Source organism: Drosophila serrata, unplaced genomic scaffold (assembly GCF_035046125.1).
Source record: "Drosophila serrata isolate PLE 108 unplaced genomic scaffold, ASM3504612v1 contig_378, whole genome shotgun sequence".
Lineage (NCBI taxonomy): Eukaryota > Metazoa > Arthropoda > Insecta > Diptera > Drosophilidae > Drosophila > Drosophila serrata.
In genome coordinates, this window is record NW_028257276.1 from 47553 (window position 1) to 75370 (window position 27818).

General features: G+C 37.3%; 2 protein-coding genes across 6 annotated transcripts in view; both read left to right on the top strand.

Annotated features, from left to right (window-relative positions):
- Nucleotides 1–27818, top strand: part of LOC110182651 (ras-related protein Rap-2b) — a 140522-nt gene that overhangs the window by 18617 nt on the left and 94087 nt on the right. For 3 of the 5 annotated variants that reach the window (XM_020950720.2, XM_086839868.1, XM_020950722.2), the window contains 3 exons: nt 114–311; nt 3471–3563; nt 3626–6994. In XM_020950720.2, the coding sequence (XP_020806379.2) occupies nt 114–311; nt 3471–3563; nt 3626–3958 (624 nt within the window). In that variant the 3' untranslated portion in view covers nt 3959–6994. Of the gene's footprint in view, nt 1–113; nt 312–3470; nt 3564–3625; nt 6995–7495; nt 7624–27818 lie in introns of those variants that run through there. The other 2 variants (XR_015273214.1, XR_015273215.1) reach the window with 2 other exon arrangements.
- LOC110182652 (uncharacterized) lies at nt 17943–19361 on the top strand. The gene is made up of 2 exons (XM_020950723.2): nt 17943–18225; nt 18404–19361. Exon 2 carries the CDS (start codon nt 18571–18573, stop codon nt 19168–19170), a length of 600 nt encoding a protein of 199 aa, XP_020806382.1. The 5' UTR covers nt 17943–18225; nt 18404–18570; the 3' UTR covers nt 19171–19361.

Here is a 27818-nt window from a genome sequence, read left to right on the forward strand (position 1 = left end):
TAATTTGTAAATATTGTATATCAGTGTAAATTGTGTGAAATTACTTAAAGTTTCTGTAGCACAGGTGAATTGTATTTAATAAATTATAAATCGTTCTGTACTCCTCCATCTAGTTCCCAGCGATGCGAGCTCTCTCAATATCCTCAGCGGACGCCTTCATCCTGGTTTACGATGTCACTGATGCCAGCACATTTGAGGAGGTGCGCACGATCCGCGACCAGATCCATGAGACGAAAGCCACCTCGGCGGTGCCTATTGTGGTCGTTGGAAACAAGATCGACCTCCTGGCTGACGGTGAAACGGAGCGCGAGGTAAATCGTTCTCAATACTAACATAAGTCTCTTAAAAATTTAAATTTTCTTCACAACGAATATAAATAGGACAAAATATCACTTGGGGATGAAGAATTACATATTAACTCTCAAACTTATTTTGATATCGTTTTAATTTGTAAACTTTTTACTCATAACTAAGCCAACACAGCATAAATTTCAATTGGGAAAGCTGTTTTATGCTAGTTATAAATAGGCAAATAAATATGCATACTACAATTAGTCTTTTAAGCTACCTACATTTTTGTCAATTTTTCAAAATCTTAACAATGTAAAAACTGCTTAAAAAATGTTGAAAACATTGTGAAAATTTGTATTTCTTTCCTCCATGCCTAGAAAGATTCGCCTGTTGATGCTGATCAAGAATATATATAGTTTATGGGGTCGGAAATGAGTCCTTCACTGCGTCGCAGGCTTCTGTCTGAAATTGGAATACCCTTCAAGAGTATAAATATGTTGAAACTTGGCAAAGTTATAATTATTTATTATAAAAGTTTCGGATAGTTTTCATAACAGCTTTACAATGTAGTTATCCGATCTGGCCCTTTTCAACCTATATATTAGTGAGAATTATTCGTTTTGTTAAATATATAAAATATATTTAGGAATATCTGCAATGTTTCATTCAGATAGCTTTAACACTGAGAGGTGGTGTGGGGACTTTCTAGTTCACATAGAGGTCATTCGCCCGAATTTTAATTTGCATGAATTTTAATTGCCGTCGAAAATGGTGATGGCGGGTTTTGCGACAGCTTTGATTTCGTTCTCTGGCAGTGTTTCAGAGCTTTGAGGGGTGTTTGTACAATTACCGCTCCATTTTCCCCATCAATTAATGGAAATTACTTATTTTTTGGGCGTTCCAGCAATTATGAAGAGATTGTCAAGCGTGGTGTGATGGAAAGGACAAACAGTTTAATCAAAAGTTTTCTCAACCGACGACTTGGGCGCGTGGCGAAATTCAGTTAAGCAATTTGTCCGAATTTTAAAGTCCGAGTCCGTTTAAATTCTGATTCCGAAAGGTGCTCCATTGATTATTTAATAGGAGCAACGGAATCGGTAGACTATGCTGCGAGTTTGAGTACTAAGTCATTACGGAGTCGGCTCCAAAAGAAGCTAAATCCGTTAAACCGAATTTCAAATGTTATTTTTTGTTTGTCGGAAAAGACAACAGCACAATTGGCCATGGGCAAACAAAAATAACCTTACATGTTATAATAACAATACTATCAGGCTGATGCGAAATCCAACCTTGAGTATTTTGCATATCTTAAGTGAGCATCATTTGGCCGGGCCATAGTACAGCCTCAAGAAATTTCTCGGTATAAGTTTTACCGCAAACTGATTCTAATAAATTCGGGGCACAACAGCTAAAATAAAACACGCGGAAAAAAGTATCGCAGCAACAAAACAAAAGGACAGAATGAAAGGTACGAATATGCACGTACAGGAACAGTTTGCTGGGGGAACTCAGCTTTGGTTGTCATACTTGAAAGCAAAACATTAAATGCAAAAAACCAAAATGAAACCGGAAATTTGAGTTGTAAAAACTTGCCCGCTCGGTCCAATTTACGTTAATTTCAAAGTTCTTAGGGTTGGGTTCCGTTTCACAGGAAAATCGCAACATGCTGGTTACCTAACCGTTTTATTCAGAATACACTCTGAGATATATGTACATATGTATGTATCTTACATTGGCTATTTATCTATTCTCTCGGTTAAACCGGCGACACCAGACTCTTTCTCTTGAGTGAGTTGCGGTGGCTTCACCGCTGATTTGCACATTCCAAAGATCATCTGTTGACTGTTTTCCAAATCTCGTGTTGGATTGTTGCAAAGGTCCGAACAATAATTGACAAAGCTCACAATTTCCTTTTATTCGACAAAACCGTATATATAACAGTATTCTTGATCAGCTTCAACAGCCAAGTCAAGGCTATGTCCGTCTGACTATCTTATACTCTTACTTGTATAAAATTCGGAATGGGCAGGATCGGACGAATATATCATATAGCTGCCATAGAAATGATTGAATAATATTTAGAAAAAAATGTTAGCTTCCAGATTCCAGATTGCAGCCGATAAGAAATAATAATAAAGTTTGTGTTCACTTGTATGTGGTATGAGCGTAAATTGGTTCCCCCTCGGAGAGTGGGTGCCTTTTAGAAGCTTCTTTATGTTGAATGAATTAGTTTGTATGTCAGTTGAATTAGAAATTTGGTCCGAAATATAACCTAAAATCTATAACTTTACTCACCGGAAATGCACTGAAGTCTATTTGTGTCACGCGGGTTAAGCATGGGTCTTATTTATTCTATTTGTGGGGTTAACAATGCTCGTACAAAGTTTTTTTTACAGATCTCCTCCATCTCCATTTCTACTTCCATCTTTATCTCCACCTGCAGCAACTGTTGCCTCCCCATTTCCACACCAAGACATCCAGATGCTTTGCGATTCGGGTGCAGTCCCCACTTGGCCCAGCTTTCCCTCGAAAAAGGCTGTCAACTGCTGCTCGCTACGGAGCTGGCGGCGCAGTAGCTCGTGTTGAAATCGGTAGCGGCTTTGCTTGTTGGTCATCTGGCTGAGGATGCACTCTGCCAGCTTGTAATTCTTGGCCTGGACGTATTGTAGCCCGTTCAATACTCGATCATCGTGCCAGGCCAAGGGCAGCTTAGGGATAGGACTTGATTTTGCCTTTCCTCTTCCCTCTTTTTATATTATTATTAGATTCACGAATTTTTACAACGCAATGACAGGAGTCGAGGTAAAAGATAACATTTCGACTCTGGCATACTATGACTGAGTTCTTAATGCAAACAATTGCAACCTTCTGGGAATTATGTTATATGGCTATGAAGTTGTTAACCCTACCTTTCAGAGTTGTATTACTTTGATCTGAATGTTTGGTAGGGTCTGACACATATGTATATATTCTATCAATGAAATGAAACTAATTTAAATGTTTGGCTTGTCTACTTATGCCTATCATACTACAATGTTAGACAACGTTGGCCACAAAGTTGTAGACCCCTATATACATAAGTGGTAACAGGGAATATAATATTAAACAAAACTTAGAATGCGTCCTTGGATGAAATGAAAATGTGTAACGAACGCTTTTGGTATCCTTGTTTCTTATAGGTTGAGTATGCCACCACTGAATCGGTGGTCACGGTGGACTGGGAAAACGGCTTCGTTGAAGCCTCCGCTGCAAGTAACGAGAACATTACTCAGGTGAGCTACTGAGCAAACGAACCACTCTATCACCAATTTCACATTCTTTGTTTTACTTGCAGGTGTTCAAGGAACTGCTGGCCCAGGCAAAGATAACCTACAACCTGAGTCCAGCGCTACGTCGCCGCCGTCAGTCGTTGCCGCAGCAGATTGGTAATAATGGGCCGGGAACTCCTCTGCACCACCACCAGCATCATCAACATCAGGCGCAGCAACACCACCACAACGCAGGTGGCGGATCGGCGTCCACTTCTGCGGCGGCGGCTGCTGCGGCGCCTGGTTCCGGAAGCGGCGGCCATGGATCCCACGCCCCCACACCCGCCCAACTGCAGCACCTGCAGCGCATCCAAGAGCGGAGTCTGGGCGCCAAACGCAATTCGTGCAGCATCTCCTAAGGATCGCGAAAAGGTAAACTAAATGGTCTCCTACAAACGGTTCTCAGTACTTTTTCAATAATGTAAAACAAAAATCCACAAATATGCAAAGAATAGACTGGGTCGAGTGTTAGGAGTGGCAACCAATCTTTTCGGGCTCAGCTAGCAAGCGTAGTTATTATCTGAAACGTAACGTAACGTAACGTAGTTATTAATGAAACCTAAGGAAAGGAGATCTTTGTCTAAAGTAATAAATCAAAAATTGTATTCCTAATACGTAGGTTTCCTGGGCATCTTAGAAACTTTGCCAAAAACTTGTGTTCATGGTCATTATATTTCTAATTTGATCTTAAATCATTCCGCTTAAACTTTCACCTCAATGCTTAAAGATTGGTCTCCACTCCTACTATTTCTAACCATTTGACATCTAACCGAATTGGCCCACACTATCGTAGAGCAATCTCGACTTAAATGTACCTCTCTCTATTGCTAGTGTTGCTCTAATACTTTAGTACCTATCTCAAGCCTCTGGTTTCTCAAAACTCAGCCCATAGCTCAACAATTTAAATAAATATATACATACATTTATACCTATGGATGTAGGAAAAATTAAATCTTTGAAGAGATATAATTTAATTAAATACTTATAGGGAAGCTAACTTGTGGAAGTCGAAGATTTTATACCCTTGCAGTTTTCAGATTAATTTACCAATGGCTCCTACGTAGCTTAATAGTAAAGCCATCTGACTACAACAAAATTTATAAAAAAGTGTATAAACAAAAATAGCAATTGGATAAGATGCCAATATGATTGAAAACAGTGAAATTTTAGTTTGGTTTCCCATCATTTTCCGAACGTTAAGCTTTTTGATATAGTCTTCCGATACTGCTTGGTCCAACTTATATTCTTTATTGAAAAGATGTATTAAAATAGCTCTTAAAACTAAGAGAAGGGGGTTTTATAACCGGATCGAGTCGGTTGTTGATGCTAATCAAGAATTTAGATATCTGAAATGACTCCGTCACCGCGTTGTAATGTAAGCTTTTCATTGAAGTTATGCTGCACTGCAAGGGTATAAAAACACCATAAAATATTACGTATACGTACACATAGGTGCATACAAAAAGGAACACAAAAGGTATCTTTTACGTCTCTCTTTCTCATATCCTTTCTCCCTGATCGTTGTATTTGTCTAAAACAAGCGTTTAATATTTATAATTGTGTAATGAGCATTTAGGACCGACCTGTGTACGCATGGAAACCGAAAACATATTTTTGTAAACACACTGCAAATGAAATTATAGCTAAGAAGCAGAAACAGATGAAACTAAAAGCAAATGCATAGTTAAGAAGTAATTAATTGGCAAATGGGTGACTATCCAAGCGACTTATGTATATGTTAAGCACAATGAGTGTTTTTTTTTATTGGATCTTTAATTTATTGTTTTCTGTGTATAGTTAGTTTGTAGTTGGCTAATTGTGTGAGCCAGGCTAGGTGTGACGACTAGTTGAAACGAATCAAATCGTTAAGATTGAAAATGCAATGAAAACACCAAAGAATAAGACGAAATAAAAACTAAAGCAAATGCAACAGAATATTGAATATAGATTGATAGAAAAATATATATGGAAATGTTATGGTGTGCCAGATTATAGTCGTGTTAAGAAAAGTTCAGATCTAGAACAATCCAATAACGGGCCAAACTGTAACGCAGCTATTATTAGTTTCCGTAACATCGGGCAACATATACTTATTTGAGGTAAAATAAATCCAGATTAAAGCCCTAAACAAACACGAAAACATAAATAAAATAAGCAAAGTGTTATATATATGTGTGTACCATTAAAGTTATATTAATGGCTACAATAAATACTTCCGACTCCAATATACTAAATTACTATTCAAATACTAACGGATAACTTGAGCAAATAATCAAGGCATAATTTAATCGTACTTTGGATTGGATATTGGATATTGATGTGTTGCTTGCAAATCGACAGCAAAAACTGAGAAACCTTCAAAGAATTTATGTAATTAATATGTAATTTTGAAAAAGCAAATCATACAATATCGCATATACATATATAACTCTGTATATGTAAATAGTTGTATATTTATATAAATATATATATATATATGTATATTTTATATATATATATATTTATATGTATATATATATGTGTGTATATATACATATATATATATATATATATATATATATATATATATATATATATATATATATATATATATATATATATATATATATATATATATATATATGTATGGAAATACGATCTTTGGCAGGCCAAAGATAATTAAACTGGGATATATTTTACCAGAGTATAATCCAAACATACATATGTAAGTTGTTTGTCACTAAAGAGACATAACAATTAGTGCTTGTTTTTTTCTATTTTATATTTTGTTCTACAATAAACCCGAGATTCAGATAGGGCTTCAGCAAGAGTATAAGCCTAAAACACGTGAGTCATTGAGTTGCCAAAATACGGAGATACGGGTCTGCGTATGAGCATTATTATTGATATAGTTAGGCGACGCACTGTGGCCAATCCCCAGTTTCTTTTTAACTAAGAACCTTTTCGAAAACCACATTCAGTTAACTTCAGATTAGTTCTGGGACACAGTGCGGTAGTTCTGAAAATGAATGAGGCTGCGTAGAGCTGAATATGGTGTTAGCAACACAGCTGGACGCAAGGGGGTTTACGTAGAACGACCACCTAACCCCCCATTATTTCAGTCCAAGCTTTCGAATCCCTTTCCTAAATGTCTAGTGTATGAATCCCTTCTAACACGAATATATATCAAACATCTGTGAATGTTATAGAAAACATATAACCAGCTTTGACTCAGCCTCTGTTGGTTCCTAGTTTATCCACAACATAAATTATTAATATACTTTAATTCGGCAATACATATGAATATGATATATACGTACATAAACATAATTAATAATTATAACTGTAATTGATAAAAAGTGACGAATCAAGAACCGGAAATAAAAGCAAATGCGGAGACTTTTTTGTGCTTACAATTTGAATTTTTAGCTGAATGGGTTGGATTTGTCAATTTTATTTAATTAACCCACTACCGCATAAAAATCCATATCGCTATTCATTTTCAATCATTTTTTGTTGTGATAAAACGGCAAATATGCTTCACCGTTTATTAAGTAGTTAATTTCTTTGTACCATTTTTTATTCGAATTTAATTATTTTAAATCTAAACTAATTAATTTCAGGTTTCGATCATTTTCGTGCAAGTGTTTTAAGCTGATGATAGTGATTAACATAAAAGAATTTTGCTGAAATTAAATTTTCTCTAATAAAAAAACCTTTTATTGCTTAAAATGTTTACTTTCTAAAAGAAAATACAGCAGAACGTGGACTTATTTATGAAAAATACTTTGGAATCCATTATTTATTTATTGCTTTAAACTTATTTGAATTATTTTACAAGACATAGTTATTAGATGATTTTTTCTGGATTTTTACTTTATTAATTATGTTTTATTCTATTTTATCATTTTTTATAGCCTCGCAGTGCATTATAATTTTAATCATATCCAATACAATACCCAAAACGTTAAAGAAAGTTAAAATAGTGAAAGTGAATAATTTATCAAACATGTTGGCGTCAAAATTCAGCGCTAAAACATCCTAGGTAAGTTTCATTCTTTTATTATTCGTTATTTTCTTAATATATTCGTTGCTCATATTAATAATTTATGATTCAATAATGCTGTAAATATACTTACCCAAGTTCACGTGAAATATTATTTTTTTATCGGTTACAAAAATGAAAATTTTTTTAAATTGATATCACGTTGCTAGCAATATACAATGGACACATTCTTGTATTAATTAGCGAAGTTATATTCGTCCGATTCTATTTTTGTTGTTTAGCTCAGTAGAACGTGAATTCCTAACTTTATGACAAGGGGCTGTGCCTGATATCTAGATTCAAGCAGTATAATAGGGTGGTTTTGATTCGACTTAGTTTCTTTTTTATGTTTGGTTACCTGCAACACAGCCTCTTGGTTTGTCCTTGTCCTCTTGTCCGATTCTGTTAGTCAGGAGTTTCCTATGGGCCTCCTTTAGTACTCTGCAGCCCCGTTTGTCTAATTTTGTTTTGTTTTTTTTTCTAAACTTTTACTAACGACAGTTCTACTTGCTTTGGAACTTTACCTGTGTGAGTATCATTAGTTAGTGGCTTCGAGCCATTTATTAGAAAATAACATTTGATTGGAGCTCACCTCACCACATTGCCCATCAAAGTGGCCCCTAGAATTTGCTCGGTGGTTCGGATGCAGCAGGAGTCATAACAACGATCTAATCCGTCACTTACGCTCTATTAGTGCTAATAACTTGATGTAGTTAGAGACATGTGTGCAGGGGGCGTGTTGTGAGGTGTGTCGGAAGTGTGAGGTGTACGCAACTGATATTTCCATGCCGGAAAAGTGGAGCGTGGAACCTGGAGTGCGGGAGTTGGGGATGGGGGATGGGAACACAGTGCAAGTTCGAAAGCCAAACGCATGTGGTGGCTTCGCCTACGGCTTTTGTCATCTGTTATTCGAGTGGGTGAGTGTGCGCCGGATGACAGGGGAATGGCACTTGGAGGACACTAAGTAGAGGGGAATGTGCGCAGCGGATGTAGCTGCGAGTACGGATGCTTTGGCATCAGCTCCTGGCTCCAGCTTATTCGCCTGTAATTATCGAGCTAATTTAATAAATGAAAGGCAATGAAAGGCGAACCTTGCATTCGTTGTTATGTTGCTTAACCGGAGAACGGAAACAGCATCTTAAATGCTGCGGCGGATTAATTTTCTCCTAAATATTTTCAAGAAATTATCATAAAATGGATTGGAACATTGAATAAAAAGCAAGCTGATGCCTTCGTTTAAAGGTAAAACATGTACTTTAAGTACAAGTTAGTCCGAAATACTTTATGTATATAGGATACTTTAGTTATATCAGTCGTTCTTCTACCGCACCCTCAATTGTTTTTGGCAACTTGAAAGATTGCCTTAAGTTTCCCACCAGACAAAGAGGTGGTTTTGGAGCAGGAACAGTGGTGGAAATTTTGGCAAAGTTACCGCCACTTATTGGCCGTCCAAAAAGTTGTGGCCGCGAGTTGCCTTGGCGATACTTTGACAAATTGTTTTGCCCAAAAAATGTTTCCTTCTGCTCTCTCTCTATCTCTCTCTCTCTCTGTGACCCGCAGCGACTCTCCATCTCTCCTCCGAGGAGCTTTTCTTATCTGCACTGCAACTACTTTTTGAGTTGCATTTGAGGCTGTCAGCTTGGCTGTTGCTGCTGGCTGGTTACCATTTATCAAGTGGCCGGCGCTCGGCGACATACGTGGCGTATAATTAATGGGGAGAACGAGGAACGCAATGTTCGTTTTGGCAATTAGATAGCATTGCGTGCAGTCTCGGGGAGCGGGTTTTCCATCACAGTTACAGGGGAAATAGCAACAATGGCCTAGCATCAATCACAGACAGCTCAGTTTCACTCAGTCTTGCTCAGATCGGCGCTGATGAAAACCAACGCAGAGTATGCGTGATGCTAATAGCATGCAATAAATTATTGAGGGCGTGTGATGCTGGCGACAGCGATTTGTATGCAGAGCCAAGTCCCTGAAGTCCATTTAGTCCATTCAGCGCCACCTTGCTTTCTAACCCTATTTATTCTTTATTAGTTACCTAGTTGGGCCAGCAGGAACAGCGCCAGAGAAAACGGCGGATCACACACGGGCCACAGTGCTGCGAAAAAATATATTTATATAAGGACCGCACAAGGGACTGTTTAATTACACATGTCTGTCGTTTGCTTCAACGGACTGGCCCTGTGTTTTCAGTAGCATTAACTGGGATCTACATATCTTTAGAGATACCTCTTTCCCTCCCGCTCTTGCTTTCTCAGTTCTCTGTTTCTCTTTACAAAAAAATTATAAATAAAGACATTGCCTTCGCACTTACCTCATTCCGTCCGTGGCCTCTCCAAGGTTTACATCAATAGTGATAGTGGTAGTGGTAGTGCTATAGACCATCATTTATGTTCTAAAAATTTCTGTTAAGGATGTATCCAACTCAAATTTAACAGCCCAACTTACAGTTGAATAATTCAAGAATATTGATTTCTTACCATAGTTTCAAAACTGATTCTGACTTTTGCGGTAACTTTTGCGACATTATCCACTTGCAGGGTATTAAAATTTCAGTATTAAGCTTGCAACGCAATGAATGAGTCACTTTTAATTCAAAAAACTACATTTTTTTAAAATATATTTGCATTTTTCTTATCGTTTGTGTGGTAGCTATATGATATAGTCTCCCGATTTTCATAAAATTAAAACCGAAACCAAAGATATCTCAATGAAACTTGGCTGTTAGTTATACTCTCACTCTTATATAAATCGGAACGGGCCAGATAGGACGACTATATCATAAATCTGTCATAGGAACAATCGGAAAATTTTTAGAAAAAGAAATTATAACTTTTGCTGTTTTTTATCTAATTTGATTCAAAGCTATCTTTTATTAGTATAGAATTCCGTTTTTAGTTTTACGAAGATCGGAATAGTATATTATGTAACTGCCGGAGAAACGGTTGGTAAATGTAGAGTAAATCAGTAAGTATTTTTTAACAGTAAGTTACTATGAACATTAAGTAACTATGATCATTAAGTAACTATGACCAGTAAGTAATTATGATCAGTAAGTATCAATGAACACTATGATTTGTAATTAACTATGAGCAGTAAGTAACTTTGACCACTAAGTATCTATGACCAGTAAGTAACTATGATCAGTAAGAATGTATTATCACTTAAAACTTTGAACACTAGTAAACAATGACTTGCAACTTTTGCAACACAAAACATTTCCGAGACGTGGCCGGCAGCAGTCACTTCGTTTCGGGGAGGTGAGAACCAGTTGGGAATCATATGTACAGATGTGCGAGATTTGTTTTGGAGCTATTTCAATAAAACTATGGAGTTATTCTTCTATATAATTTTACTAGTATATAAGTCGGAGCATGGTGAATCGGTGGACTATATATATACACATATATAGCAGCCATAGGAACGATCGAAAGGTTTTAAGAAAAAAATAACTATGATCAGCAGTTAATTAAGAGCAGTAAGTAAGTATGAGCAGTAAGTAAGTATAATCAGTAAGTAACTATAATCAGTCAGTATCAATGAATATTAAGTATCAATGAACATTAAGTTACTATGATCAATAAGTATCTATGATCAGTAAGTATGTATTATCACTTACCAATTTTGAACACTAGTAAACAATGACTTGCAACTTTTGTAACAACACATTTCCGAGACGTGGACGGCAGCAGTCACTTCGTTCCGGGGAGGTGAGAACCAGTTGGGAATCATATGCACAGATGTGCGAGATTTGTTTTGGAGCTATTTCAATGAAACTATGGAGCTATTTTTACATATAATTTTAATAGTATATAAGTCGGAGCATAATGAATCGGTGGACTAGATATACACATATATATAGCAGCCATAGGAACTATCGGAAGGTTTTAAGAAAAAAATAACTATGATCAGCAATTAACTATGAGCAGTAAGTAAGTATGAGCAGTAAGTAAGTATGAGCAGTATGTAAGTATGAGCAGTAAGTAAGTATGAGCAGTAAGTAAGTATAATCAGTAAGTAAGTATAATCAGTAAGTATCAATGAACATTAAGTATCAATAAACATTAAGTTACTATGATCAATAAGTATCTATGACCAGTAAGTATGTATTATCTCTTACCAATTTTGAACACTAGTAAACAATGACTTGCAACTTTTGTAACACAACACATTTCTGAGACTTGGCCGGGAGAAGGCACTTCGTTTCGGGATGTTAGAAACAGTTGGGAATCATATGCACACATGTGCGAAATTTGTTTTGAAAGAAATTTAAGAGCAAGCAATTTGAATGAAACTATGAAGTTATTATGATATATAATTTTACTTGTATATAAGTCGGCGCATGGCGAATGGGTGATTTTTATATATACATATATATAGCTGCCATAGGAACCATCGGAAAATTTTAAAATACAAAAAATTAAATTTTCATCAAATTTTATATATTTTTATTTTATTTTTATATTAATCTAAAATTTTGTATAACATTTTATGAAAATCGGACACTATATCACCGTTAAATCGTTAAAAATTGAGGAAAATGCAACTTTGAAATCTGTAAATATGAAATATATAGGTTAATGAAATGAAAGCAGGCAGTACTTTATTGTTTTTTTGACATAAAAATATATATTTTATTTTGTGGTGATTTCAATGTGCAAGGGTATACAAACTTTGGCATGCCAAAGTTAGCTTGCTTTCTTTTATTTTATTCTGAATTATTATAGATTTCTGATTTGATTTTATAATCTAATTGCTAACCTTGCTTTTTAGCTGGAACTACTTATCTTTATAAATTTGTATAATTTTCTCCCTTAAGTATTCTAAAGCGAACGCGCGTATACATGGCGTATACTTAATTTAATGGTTCACGTTAAGTATACGCCATGTATGCGTTGTATTGAGTATGCAAATTTATTAACGTAACAAAAATGAACATAAGTCAGCTTTGCGAATTTAAATACATGCCTTTGAGGTTTATTTATGAGTTTTTAAAACAATTATTTGTTAGAAAAATTTTATATGGTAAAATATCTATAAATATCGAATATTTAATTCTGAATTATAATATATTTCTGATTTGATTTTATAATTTAATTGCTAAACTTGCTTTTTAGCTGGAACTAAGACACACATGGCGTATACTTAATTTAATGGTTTTCGCGTTAAGTATACGCCATGTATATGGGTTCCGCGTTCGCTTTAGATTTCTTAAGAAAATACCCATATACGAAGTCTTTGTATTTGTCGTAAGTATTTTTATTTGGGGTTCCAATCCCCCAAGGTAATTTTCTAATTTGCCCACGTTTTAGTTTTTGGCACATAAAGATTTGTGCTTAAACTCGAAGCTATAGTGATATTATAGTAACCGCAGTCATTCGAGGTAAATCCGGGTAAATTCACACTCAATGGTGTTTTCGCCCCACTGTGCCCAAAAGGCGCCAGTCGTAAGGGGCACTTGTGCTCACGACGGTGCTTTCCCTGAGTCGTCCTTCGGCCCGGCATTCTGCTCCCTCGCTTAGAGCTTGGCCAAATAACAGCCTCATCCTTAGGCAGCGTTCGCTTTCTTTTGTCTATATGGCTGGTTGTCGCGCAGGCAACTGCCGGAAATGGATTGTTTGTACTCACATCCCACACACGGCGTACACACTGATAGACAGACACACCTGGGAGCTACACTACGCACACATGCCCCACTCGAGGTGGACGTGTCTAACATCTATGGGTTGTCCTGCTAAATAGTCTACGTAATTCGCATTCCGCAGTTAACTTGTCTCTTCCTTGGGCTGATGGATGTTGTGATTCCCTGCATAGTATATGTTAAAGGGATATCACTGAGGTATTTCGGGGAATATAAAATGATATAAAAAAGTATTTGTTGCTAGCCTGAACAGACTGGTTGAGTGTAGAAAATGTTATTTAATGTAACTAGACCCATGTACGATGGGAATATTGGGCAAACTGCAACCTATTCCCAAAGGTCTGCTACCAATACCGATATACGGAATATATTTGGTATGAATTTAAGATATTTAAGACGAAAAGTACGGCTTCTTAAAGTGATTAATTTTAGTGAACAGTCAGCAAGTGTGTGTTGTGCTTTGTTTATGCTAATTTCAGGACTAGACTCGTCAAATCTAACTGTCCCTCCTCGGTCAGGTCGCTTTACCATTAAAACCTTTAAAAACGGTTATGTTTAAATGATACAGAAATGGAGGTAGGGATGCAGATGTAGGTCGCTGACGCAGCGGCCTCAATTTTGGTATTTGGCGTTCTCTTCTCCCTCCTGCGACGATTTGCATTGATATGTTTGCACAGCGCTCCGTGCGAGTTTTTCCACTTTTTATGAAGGTGCGGATGTCCTTTGTTCGCCTTCCCCCTGTATGTATGTGTGTGTGTGTGTGTGTGTGTGTGTGTGTGTGTGTGTGTGTGTGTGTTTGCATATTTCTTGCGCCACAAAGTAAACGGGGGAAACGCAAAAGCAAATTGTACGCAGCCAAACAAACACAAGCCGAAAAAGCTGAAAAATGCGAAAGGGAGTCAGTAAATTTCCAATCAGCAGCCGAAGGAAGTTTCCTCCTTTTCACCAGTCACAGTCCTGAAAATTTTACATTTTTTATCATTTCCCATGATGGGAGTGAGGCATAAGAGGGTTTCCATTTTCAAGAGCCATATTTATTTAGCGACTGGGTAAAGCCAAGGAACCCAGCCGCCTTTTCTGCCATTGCTTTTGGAAAACAAATCCATGCTGATGCCACAAACGATTTGAGCACCAAACACAAGAGGAATTTAAAAAGGTATTTGGCATGGGCAATTTAACTCAACGACAGCGATATAACGTGCGCAATTAACTAGAAGACAGTCGGGACAATTGCTAACTTCTGAAAACCAAGTAAGTAGTCCAACCGCAGAGTTTGATTGAGCTAAATCTGCAAGTAGAAGACTATAAATTGTATCAAAAGATTCACCAAACTATTTGGTATCCATTTGTTAATGCCTAGCTAAAAGAAAGTGCTGTGATTCGACGACTTGAGGTCTTAAATAAAAGAAATGACGTTAAAGTTCATTCATTCATTCCATTCCATTCTAAATGTACCAAGTAATGGTAATATAGTATTTGGATTCACACACCTCGATGCAAAAGTGTACCTGATGACGATTCAATTAAAAAGATCAAGAAATTTATAATTTTTGGTAGTCGAGATTCGTGTTTAGACATTTGGGTCAAGTATGGGGCGACTCGACTAATCCCAAGATGCGAATTAATGGAAACACTTGGAAGGAGGATTTTCTTGTCATACACACATCGAAATTTGGGTCCGTTCATAAGCCAGCAAACAAAAAAGCGATATTTACAAAAGATTTCAATACCGTCAGAGGATTTGCAGAAATCCCTCGGCTTTTGTCGATTGCGCTTCATTACATTGTTAATTGAAAGTAATTGCATTTCAAAGTGATTTTGCCGTTTTAAAGGTGACCCTGACGGGGAAAGCTTCCTTTTTTGCGACGGCAGGAAGCGGAGGGGCACCCTTAAAAATATATAAAGATACTCACGCCCACACCCACACACGTTGTTGGATTAGGGTTTGAGCTTAAGTTTGAGTGTGGGTCGTCGTTGGGCCTTCGAAAAGAGCAGACAAAGGAAAAGGTTCTGTTTGGTCCGGTTCTTGGCCCTTGGATTTTTAAGGATGGGGTTGGCACGCCAGCACGTGCAACGCCATTAAGCAGAAAACTCGTAAAACGGCAATGGCAAACCCGCCTTGTAGATACAATTTGGGATTAAGCATGTTGCTGCCGTCGCCACCACTTGAAGGAACTTCAAACTTTTGGCTCACTCGGATCTCGTATGTTAGAAATGGGAACGCGGAACTGGGACCTGGTAGCTCTGTGTTTGATTTAGATTTTTGTTTATTTTTTTTACGCCGTTGCCGTAGTTGTGCATCTGCCAGTACTAGTACCAGTACCAGTGCCAAGTTACCATTATCATTGGCCACCTGCCCAGGGCCATTCGTATTGCTGGCGCCAGGGAAGTTCGCTTCCCTGGTTTTTTTGCTTGCTTAATACTTTGTTTTTGCTTTAAATATATGTATATTTGTTTTATTTGTCCAGACCGAAAGACTTGGCCTGGTCCTCGTCCTTATTTTTGACTTGTGCCAGACTCGCTGGTGTCGCCACTAGTTCGTTGCACTTTCTAAAACCTATCGTCGTGGTGGCCTTCTGTCCCAGTATCGCAGTTCATTGCATTTGAGCTTTTCCGAACTGAAATGTAACTAAGCCAGGAGCAATAAAGGGCAGAGAGCAGAAAGTGTGCAAAGTGGGTGTACTTCGGTGTACCTCTCACGACCATTTTTCCACGAAAATTATGAAGCATTTCCCCTTCACAAAACTTATTCAGCATGAACTTATCCAGCGCAAGCACGGGCTTGTTAATATGGCTTTTAAAGCTTAAGGTTGGTTCACGACTGGGCTCAAAGCCAAAGCTTTTGTTAGCTGTAAATTTGTTAAAAACATGGCTTAAAAAGCAAACTTTAAGCCATGATCTGCTATGAAGAAAACCTTTAAAAAACGTATTACATTTATCCGCAAAGTACGTTTATTCCTATAAACCTTCTGCAACTATAATAAGCCCAAAAATAGGTCCAGATATATTCGCTTTATACCCTTCAAAAAATTCAAAAAAATTAGGTAAAATAAAAAATTATTTTGAATAGTTAGTTTATTTTTTAATTTAATAAGTTTAAGGTTATTAAGTGGTTCAGGTTTTCAAAGCCAAACCCAAATTACAGCTAATTATCAGATGTTTGCCTAGAGTCGGGTACCATATTGCAGATATTATTGGCCATTGATTGTATAACCGATGATCACCAACGGAACATCTATGTATAAAATCCACATGGGAGTCGGTTGCCGACTCATGTTGCCATCGAGACAGGTTGCCACATTAGCCGATAGTTTCGTGGATGAAGCAACACTCGTAGGAGAGTGCCCCAATGGATCCATCACCAATGAATCCAACTTACACAGCTTCAGCTGAAAGGGGCTGGGATTGCAATTTTTCATTGTGGTTTTATTGTCGCCATAGCATGCTAGCCATGTGGACAGCTCTCCGCAGTATACCAGGCATAATTCACAGAGGACGTGACTTCTCGGTATGGGTGTCCCTTAAAGAGTGAATTTTGCGGAATTATTCAAGAAGTGTATGGAAATGTGGTACTCTAATGCATTGTTAATTAGTCAGAGGTTTCTTCTTAAGTATTTTAAGCCCATCCCATTCCCAATCTACTCATAGATCTCCAACAGAGGTGTATTTGGTTTTCATTTCCAACTTAAAGTGCGATCCACTGTGCTGGACCTCCATTGTTGTGCAACTGCACTTCGTTCAGTGAGCAGACCGACACTTCTTTGATTATTGTCCAGTGGCTGCAACAGGTTCTGGCGTTTAATTTTTGAATATTTCCACGAAACGTATCTTGAGTTTCCCCTCTCAAGGGTTCCGAATGCACAGTGGGCTCACTTCTAATTGCTCTGACAGCCACTCACTTTCGGTGTCTTTGCCTATGTCCGTGGCTGAGGATCCTTTTGCAATCGCACTTTCCACCCGGCGATTGCCAAAGACTGCTTCTGAAGTCGCTGTGTGTTGTTCGGGTCTCCTTGGCAAACACCACGTAATTAAACTGCCTTCTGCTGGCCGCGGGCAATTGCTTAGTTTGCATTTGTCTTTCGCAGAGCGGCGCTTCAGCCAGTTGGGTTCGCAGACACAAAGATGAATAGATAAGCAAACGGGGAGATGGATGGTTGTACTCTAGCCAAGAGTCTCTTAGTCGAGAGAAGACGAGACGAGACGCCAGATGGACGGTTGAACAGTCAGTCAGGGCAACTTTGGGAGGCGGACAGAGATGAGAGTCGCGGCTTCTTGGAATTCTAATTGAATTTTCAAAACTTTAAGTAGGCAGCAGTTGACAGCACGATCAAATTTGACTTAAGGGTCAAAGAATTCTTGTATGTGATTAAACGAGCCCGCACCTAATGAAGGTCTTTTGAATATGACATTTGTAGTTTATTAATATTAGTCATTATGAATTAAGAAAAGAGATGTTCTGTCTTTAAGATTAAAATCATAGCTAAGCCAGAAGGATTTGTACACGTTTTTCCCAATTCTAGGTATGGATTCAATTTTAAGAACACAGATTAAAGGGTATATATGTTCTGGGTTCCGACTATGTACGGAAGCAATGTTTAACTTTCTTCTCGCCTGCTGTTTGAAATGAACGAAACCAATTTGCATTTCACTATTTTCAAAACCAAGTTGCTATGCCAAAACTGTCAGTATGTTGGCTAGCCTGCCTCCAGTCACAGGGGAAAAATTCAGAAGTAAATTCGTCGTCTGTGAACACACAAAGACACACCAGAAAAATCGGAAAAAATTCCACCAGAAATCTTAACAAAATTTCTCTGATTCGATTTCGTTCCGACAAAAAATTCCTTTCGGCCCTAACCAGAAAAAGCTTGTGCAATAGAAACGAATTGGCAACCATTTTCCGTCGAGTGTCGAGTGTGTTTGTTGAATTCATATCGCGTTAAGCGCTTCTTGTGTTACAGGTGAGCTACTGCTTAGTTTCGCTTTGAGTAAGGCCTATAGTCGAAGATCATTGATCAAGATGATTGCATTCTGCATTGTTGCGATCTTTCATTTAACCGCAAAGCAATCTGCGGTCTGCTTTAGGTTTTCATGCTTGAATTCCTGTCAATAACCATGCTTTTCCACGTCGTCCTGCAGCTGACTTGGCCTTTTGGGACAATATGTGTGCCTGTGGCTCGTCGCTCTCCAATAGCAAGTGATCGATAGAATACAGATAGGCCCGATCCGGTCCAGACCTCCCAGACAGATTCCGCTGAGACAGCCTGCTCCAGACAGCTCCCAGCTAAAGAAACCGCCTAGCCGCCATGGGTAAGAAAGGCAAGGGAAAAGGCAAAAAGGGCAAAAAGGGTAAGAAGTCTGTTATTGCGGCGCCGGTGGAGGCGCCACCGTGTCCGCCATGTCCGGAGCTGCCAAAGCAGATGCAGCCACTGGACGTGTGCCCAGAGTCCGCCGGGCCGCACGATGTGCACCGTGCGCAGCCGAACCACTATCCGGCCCTGCTTCGCATCCCAGAGACGATGGCGGTGGTGGGGTCGGAGAACGGGTGCTACGATAGCATCTGCAAGCTTCTCAGAGCCGGCTTCCGGTGCGCGGAGCGTGTTTTCGTGATGGCTCCGTGGGGCAACTATGTGGTTTTCCGCTACCATAATAACAATGACTTCATATACTTCTTGTATGACGGATGCACTTGCGACGTCAATCGATTCCGATACCTGGACCTCAGCTGCGGCACTGCCGGATTCCTTTTTATGGAAGCCCTGCATGACGTTATCAGCTACATCCTCCAGTCGCGGAAGACGCGTCTCTATCTGGAAAATCTCAACAAGATCGCCATCGATCAGATCGTCGAGGAGTATGGCGCAGTCACATACACCCAGAAGTCAAAGTGCATGCGGTTCGCCTGAGGTGGATGATCCCCAACTTTTGATCCGAAAAGGTATCCCAACATAAGAATTCGGAATGAAACCAACCCGTTAACCATTCGAATTAAATGCTTTGCTCGACACGACAAGGCCAGGCCATAACCCTCCACCACCGCAGTAAATTACAGTGGATTATTACAGTAAATAATTTAAATAATTTGGATAAGCTATAAGCATTTGTTTTATTTATTTGTGCTTGTCAAAGCAAGTTACTGGTGTTGCACTTAATGTAATTATACACATGGTGGCTTACTATTTAAGGAGATAGAAGAGCTCATTTCTTTCCGGTACCGCTTTGCTTTTTATAACCTTGCAGGGTATTAAATTTTTAGTCAGAGGTTTGCATCGCAGTGATGGAGTCATTTCGTATCATTTGGTATATATATTCTTGATCAGCATCAACAGCCTAGTTGATCCGTTTCCAAAAGAACTAATCTCTTCATTTTGAAGCTATCCGAATAAATCTTTGCAGTTAGCCATATAGAAGCCTCTAACTAATATAAATTATATATGTATATGCCATAGACACGATACCTAAATGCTAATCTCCCTCTCTGTCTCTTGAGATGCATCTATTTCTATATTTCCCTCTGAGTGTCTCTAGAGGTATACCTTACTCTCTCGCTCTCCCCTTCGCTGTTCTCTTTATCCGTAGAGTATATTTTATTTTATTTTGTACACTGTAGGCAGAAGTTACAAACTTAGGCTACAGGGATCGGCCATAACAGCGGAGATTTTCGGCCGGAATAAGGTTTACATGATTTGGTTAAATAAATATAGAGGGTTCTTATAAATGTATTAACAGTTAATTGCACATGGATTATTTACAAGTAACAAATGACAGATATTTTATGAGGAAAGTGATTGGTTTATATACGGTGTAATTAGAGCCACTGCCGTTGCTTTGGCCTCATTCTGTTGCAGCCTTCCGACTGTTAACTTCTTTAGTGAAAGTGGTAGTGATTGCAAGTGCCCTTCCACCACAAAAATTATTTGCAAACTGATATTAATGCATCTTTGGCTTAGGTATGATAGATTTAATATTCAAACCCATTTTCTTGTTCTCGAAATCCCCATTTGGAACCGACCCTAGCATTCGACCCCGACAGATTGCAGTTCAGGGACGAGATCTGTTCGACATTCACATCTATTGACTGGCAGATGATCAGCTCATCCCCCAAAGAGCATGTATCTGTATTTGCATTTGCATTTTGATCTAATGTTACACCGGGGAAAAAAGAAACTTGCTAAAATTAATAATGAATTATCAGGCATAAAATATACTCGTAAACTTCTTGATCAATTAAGGGAACAGACGACTGCCATGGGAACTTATCTTAAACAGAAGTGTTCTTTCCAATTGTGTTAAAATATTTCAATTTACATTTTCTGTGGGGATGCTATATTTTCGCTGTTTACCTGTGACTGTATTCATATGTTTGGCTTCGCTGTCGATGCAAGAACAACCTTGGGGCATTTAAAGCACAGCGTGCATTTTCTGGGACTGGGGCAGGGAGGGACGGATGGCTGCGTTATGTAAAACCTTAATAAATAATTATCGAAAAGCGAATGCCGAGCAAAAAGCGGCATGCACTAAACACTGAACTCTGCGATCGCATTTGGTTGGGCTAATAAACAAGCAGCCGGCAACCGTATTGAGCATTTGGAGCAGTCGCGCTCAAAGCCTCTGTCTCTTGCAGAGATCGGCGAAGACCGAGACCCCCAGATTAAAGACAGATGAAATCCAAGCCGAAGTGCTATGTTCAACCAGATCAGCCCCATCAGCAACAGAAAATTAAAGAGAAACAGATAAACCTACGGCACATACAAAAAAGTTGTGTGCGGAAATGTGTGATTTTCGAAACTTTCAATCGTGTTTGTTTTGAGTTCTGTTACCAGAAAGAGGTTAATTTTGGTTGTACAAAAATAGCGTTAGGTTTTTCTGTTAATAAAGACAATAATGCCGGACACATTTATGTATTAAACAAGAAAATCTCGAAACTAAACATATTGATATAAAATAATCGGTGATTTCTTGCCATGTAGCAGCATCATGTTTTGAGTTGAGCTCGTTAATTAAAACAACAAACGCTGTACACACAGTCGACCAAAGACCCCATTTGAAGACAGAAGACTGCAATCAGAAATCAAAAGACTCCATGGCAGAGACCTGAGATCACAGTGCGAGAGCAAGGGTACGCAGTACCAAAGAACTTGATTGTGATATTCGATTTTGAGCATCTCGAAATCAACGCCTGCACCTAGTGCGTCATGTCTGAACACTGTTAAAAACGCATTTTAATTGCTTCTCTTTGCCGCTTTTTGCACCGCCGAAACCTTTATGACCATCATCAAATGGCAGGCACTAGCTTCTCTTTCTGTTCTGGCACTCAAATGGAATCGCAATGAGAATGAGAATTCGAATGCAAATGCGAATGCGAATCAGATGCAGACAATGTCAAATGTTTGCCACTTGATTTAGATGAAGAGATACGGCTGACATGCGCACGAATATCTTGATTATGGGGTAACTATAGGCAATCAGAAGTTCTATCCGAACCGATCCGATTCGAGAAAGAGACTGGGACTGGTTCTGTATAGTGTTAACAACATTTTCAATTGATTTCCAAAATCTTCTTTATTAACTTCGGAACCTTCATAAAAAGGCATTAAGCTTAAATTATATATGTTAACCTTTTAATTGTTGATGTGCCCAAATATTTAGCGTAAAATAAGAAGGAAAAATTTTTTTCCTAAAATTTTCCAATCTGTCGTGAGTCTGAAATTAGAGGGGAGGAAGCTTAGAGCCAGGAGAAGGAGTTTTTGTTTATTTTCTTACAGTAGCAGTTGAAGAGCTGCTATTTATCAGAAGTCATGTCTATGTTTTATTTTAGTAATCTTTGACGTGACTGGTAATCAACCGGTGTTGTTTGTTACCGATATAGACATAAAGAATGTTATGCCGCGACCAAGAAAATCAAATCTTTCAACACGAGACCGTGAGGCAAGTAGTTGGATGTTGGCCTAGTACATTTGCGATCTTTAGGCAATACTTCAAGTGAATTTTCCATGCAAAAGGGCTCTCTAAACTTATAGACCCAAATGGCGAAGATTCTTAGCAATATGAAAAGGCTTAAGTTCAGAAAAAAGCCTATCCAGGACATATATCAAGAACCGAATCCATTCAGTAATAAAGTGCAGCTTCTTATTTGCTTAGAGTTTTTGAAAAACTTATGTATTATGTTCGGTATAATGTAAAAGACTACGACTAGGAATTGATTCTTGTGGTGTGTGGGCAGTGTGTGAGAAGCGATTCGAGTTTAAATGAAGAGCCGTACCTCAGGGTATCGCACTTTCCAGCCTCGCAGAAATTGTCGCAATCTGGATCTCCAATGATGAGAATGTTCGAGCAATTCTTGATGTGCAAAATTTATGCAGTTGTTCTGCGACAGCCAACACAGTGTCGTATCATATGACAGCGAAAGATGCCTTCTGATAGGTCTCCTCTGGATCAGGCAATGCGAATTTACAGTCAACTTCAAGTCAGTCACGTCAGTCAATCATTCAATGCAGAGGAGAGGTGTCTCCCGGAATGCAAAATCATGGAAAAAACAAAATAAATAAACGATTGAACGCGATTGCGACTGATGCAGAAATACTTTGTTGACACTTTATACTTTTTATACCTTAGCAAGTTATAAAACTTTTAGTCAGAAGTTATTGAAGTTATTGACCTTTAACATCCGAATCGATTTCAAAATATTCAATAGTAAACTCGATATTAATTTATTTTAATTCAACGAATTCGTATAACTCGAAATATTGTTCTTTTATATTTATTTTCCAATCCAGTTTTTAGTTACTGAGGCTTTATCCAAGCTTATTTGATTAGATTGTGGAGTTTGCCATCTACATATAAGGGTATAAAAGCTACGGCTTCCCAAATTCCCCTCGATCAATTTTAATTTTACCTTGCCATTTGTGGTTTTTCTATCCTTTTTGATGAGGTTTATATATATATTTTTTTATTATTTTGTTTGCCTGCGTAGGCGTTGCGCATAATTTGCCTGCGTACAGCTTGGCTCGTGTTGTAGACAGCTTGACTGGAACTTGAGACTCGCTTAGTTTCCTCACTTCAAGTCCCATTCGAGAGAGAAGCAAATTGCTTCCTGATTTGTGCGTGCCATATATGCCACACGAGTATGTATAAATGGGGAACAAATTGAAGCCGTGCATGCCACATGCTCCAAGCTGCAGGACAGTCTCTTCCCCTATGAAGAAAGCCATTGGTCACTGTTTTATACAAACCAAAGCTTATAACTAAGCCAAAAATGCATTAATTTCAATACGGAACCCTGTTATATGGTTTTAAGTAAGGTAATAAATCTACATACTCAGTTTGAAATGTAGAAAAATAAATATTAAAAAAAAAAAATTGTTTAAATAACGATGTAATTCTTTTGGAAAAAATGGCCAAAAAATTAGTTTCTCTCTTTTATGCCTAGAAAGATTCGCCTGTCGATGCTGATCAAGAATATACATAGTTTATAGGGTCGGAAATGACTCCTTCACTGCGTCGCAAGCTTCAGACTGAAATCAAAAACCTTGTATATTCGCATTCTATGTCAATATTTTGAACATAATATTTTATAAAAACCAAAGCTTAAAAAACTCATTAAAAAAATATCAGGCAGGTGAAAATGCAAGGGAGTGGGCCAAAAATTGGCACAATTTGGTGTTGCACTCCAAGCAGGAAGAGCAGGAGTAGATATGCAGGATATATAGTATATATATTTACACGACAGTAAACAAAAGAACGAAAGGAGCAAGGCCAAAAGCCAAGCCGAACTTAATTGCTAATTTATCATAAGGGAGAGAGATGCTATAATGGTTTTGGGTTTTGTAGAGGAAGTTGCGATCTTTTATTATTTAAAAATTCAATGTAACCCTAAAACATTAAGCCCCGTTCATAAAAAATTCAAATTGGCGCGCCCGAGGCTGAAAATGGAAGTTTGTTTTGAAAGTGGAAGTGGCAACACTGCCGTATTACCCCCCCCCACACACACTGGATAAAAGCAGAGCCGTACATTTATTTTACTTTCTACCTGCGAATTTGTCGCCATGTATCAGAATTATACACCAAAAGGCGACAAATCTACCTGATGTATCTGTAAACATGTAAAATTGTTCTGTACTCGTGTAAAATGTTAATCTAAACATGGCGATGTTAAATTCCAGGACATTGCTAACAAAACGGGCGAAAAGAACAGACGCGAAAACGTCGCTCTGCATAGAGATCGGTGAAAAATATGAAATCCGGGCAAGTTGCGGCGGAAAAAAGTGGCAGGTGTGGAAAACAGTGAGCCCCGGCAGTGAAAAGTGTTGATGAAGTGGGGGCAAGGCCGGAAAAGCACCAAAACCAAAGCCGGAACGCTGCCGTGTTATTTTTTTGTAGTCCCTAAGCCAAACCATGTACACTCATACATATATGAGTGAATTTGAAGATGGCTGTATGTATGCACAAAGCTAAGATCAGTGCAGTTTAGATCAAGTGCCAAAAAAAACGAGTGTGGAAGATGTTTTTTGCACTTTTGTGTTTGCGTCTTCGTTTGCTAATTTGATCTGCAGCCATGAGAATTGATGGAGTGGAAAGTTTTATTCTCCTTTTTGTCTGTGTCTTCGTTCGCTAATTCACCGTTGGGATCTGCAGCAACAAGCCATGTAAACGAGTGAGTGAAACCACACTATTTTCTCTTTGCTTTTTTTTCTCGCCTATCGTTTTATTTGGTCCTCGCTCTGGCAAGGGGAAGCTAAGAGTGATAGAGCAACTTAAGAGTACGATCCTCTCTTGGGGGTGTGGATTTTAACAGTTGGAAAGCTGCCTTTGTTTACCTTTTTTCTTCTTGGCAATTTGTGAATGTAAAAAAAAAGGAAAACAGACTGCAAGCGAAAATTAGTAAAAGGAAAAGAAATGATTTGCTTCAAGCATTATTTTACTATAAACCACTATAACTAGTATTATTATAAGGTATATTTTTCAGAAACTTAAAAAGAAGTGAAGGAGTCATTTCCGACCATATAATACATATATATTCTTGATCAGAATCAACAAGCGAATCTTCTGGGTAAAAAACGGAGAAACAAAGTTTTGAAAATTTTTTGCACAATTTTTTTTTCAATGTTAACATAATGAAAAATCGACAACATTTGGAATAGCTTAAAAATGTAATTATGCAGATTTAATAACCTAATAAAAACTAGAACAGAACAGCTTTCCGAATCGATTTTAATGCATTTTTGTCTTACTTGTGACCGATATTCCATGCGATAGCATAGTCCAATCGCAAACGACTAAAAAATTGCGCAAAAATGTTTTCAAAAATTTGTTTCTCCGTTTTTTTACCCAGAAAGATTCGCCTGTTGATGCTGATCAGGAATATATATGGATTATAGGGTCGGAAATTACTCCTTCACTTCATTTTAAGCTTCTGACTGAATTTACAATACCATTTTTTGAGTCGATATTTCGATATTTTTATATGACATTTTATTCTACAAATCAAAGCTTAAAAAACTCATAACTATGTCAATAATGCATTAATTTAGATTCGGAAAGCTGTTCTGTTCTAGTCTTCTATAAGTTATTAAATCTGCATACTCAAATTAAAGTATTAAGCTATTCCAAATTTTGTCGATTTTTCAATATGTTAACAATGAAAAAAAAAACGACTAAAAAATGGCGCAAAATTTTTTTCAAAAATTTGTTTCTCCGTTTTTTACCCAGAAAGATTCGCCTGTTGATGCTGATCAAGAATATATATGGATTATAGGGTCGGAAATTACTCCTTCACTTCATTTTAAGCTTCTGACTGAATTTACATACCATTTTTTGAGTCGGTATTTCGATATTTTTATATGACATTTTATTCTACAAATCAAACCCTAAAAAACTCATAACTATGCCAATAATTCATGAATTTAGATTCGGAAAGCTGTTCTCTTCTAGTCTTCTATAAGTTATTAAATCTGCATACTCAAATTAAAGTTTTAAGCTATTCCAAATTTTGTCGATTGTTCAATATGTTAACAATGAAAAAAAAACGACTAAAAAATTGTGCCAAAAAATTTTCAAATATTTGTTTCTCCGTTTTTTACGCAGAAAGATTCGCCTGTTCATGCTGATCAAGAATATATATGGATTATAGGGTCGGAAATTACTCCTTCACTTCGTTTTAGGCTTCTGACTGAATTTACAATACCATTTTTTGATATTTCGATATTTTTATATGATATTTTATTCTACAAATCAAAGCTTAAAAAACTCATAACTATGCCAATAATGCATTAATTTAGATTCGGAAAGCTGTTCTGTTCTAGTCTTCTATAAGTTATTAAATCTGCATACTCAAATTAAAGTATTAAGCTATTCCAAATTTTGTCGATTTTTCAATGTGTTAACAATGAAAAAAAAACGACTAAAAAATTGTGCCAAAAAATTTTCAAATATTTGTTTCTCCGTTTTTTACGCAGAAAGATTCGCCTGTTCATGCTGATCAAGAATATATATGGATTATAGGGTCGGAAATTACTCCTTCACTTCCTTTTAAGCTTCTGACTTAATTTACAATACCATTTTTTGAGTCGATATTTCGATATTTTTATATGACATTTTATTCTACAAATCAAACCCTAAAAAACTCATAACTATGCCAATAATTCATGAATTTAGATTCGGAAAGCTGTTCTCTTCTAGTCTTCTATAAGTTATTAAATCTGCATACTCAAATTAAAGTTTTAAGCTATTCCAAATTTTGTCGATTGTTCAATATGTTAACAATGAAAAAAAAACGACTAAAAAATTGTGCCAAAAAATTTTCAAATATTTGTTTCTCCGTTTTTTACGCAGAAAGATTCGCCTGTTCATGCTGATCAAGAATATATATGGATTATAGGGTCGGAAATTACTCCTTCACTTCGTTTTAGGCTTCTGACTGAATTTACAATACCATTTTTTGATATTTCGATATTTTTATATGATATTTTATTCTACAAATCAAAGCTTAAAAAACTCATAACTATGCCAATAATGCATTAATTTAGATTCGGAAAGCTGTTCTGTTCTAGTCTTCTATAAGTTATTAAATCTGCATACTCAAATTAAAGTATTAAGCTATTCCAAATTTTGTCGATTTTTCAATGTGTTAACAATGAAAAAAAAACGACTAAAAAATTGTGCCAAAAAATTTTCAAATATTTGTTTCTCCGTTTTTTACGCAGAAAGATTCGCCTGTTCATGCTGATCAAGAATATATATGGATTATAGGGTCGGAAATTACTCCTTCACTTCCTTTTAAGCTTCTGACTTAATTTACAATACCATTTTTTGAGTCGATATTTCGATATTTTTATATGACATTTTATTCTACAAATCAAACCCTAAAAAACTCATAACTATGCCAATAATTCATGAATTTAGATTCGGAAAGCTGTTCTCTTCTAGTCTTCTATAAGTTATTAAATCTGCATACTCAAATTAAAGTTTTAAGCTATTCCAAATTTTGTCGATTGTTCAATATGTTAACAATGAAAAAAAAACGACTAAAAAATTGTGCCAAAAAATTTTCAAATAT

What these genes read in the sequence shown, in the direction of transcription:
- LOC110182652 (XM_020950723.2), top strand. Translation starts at nt 18,571, where the DNA reads ATGGGTAAGAAAGGCAAGGGAAAAGGCAAAAAGGGCAAAAAGGGTAAG.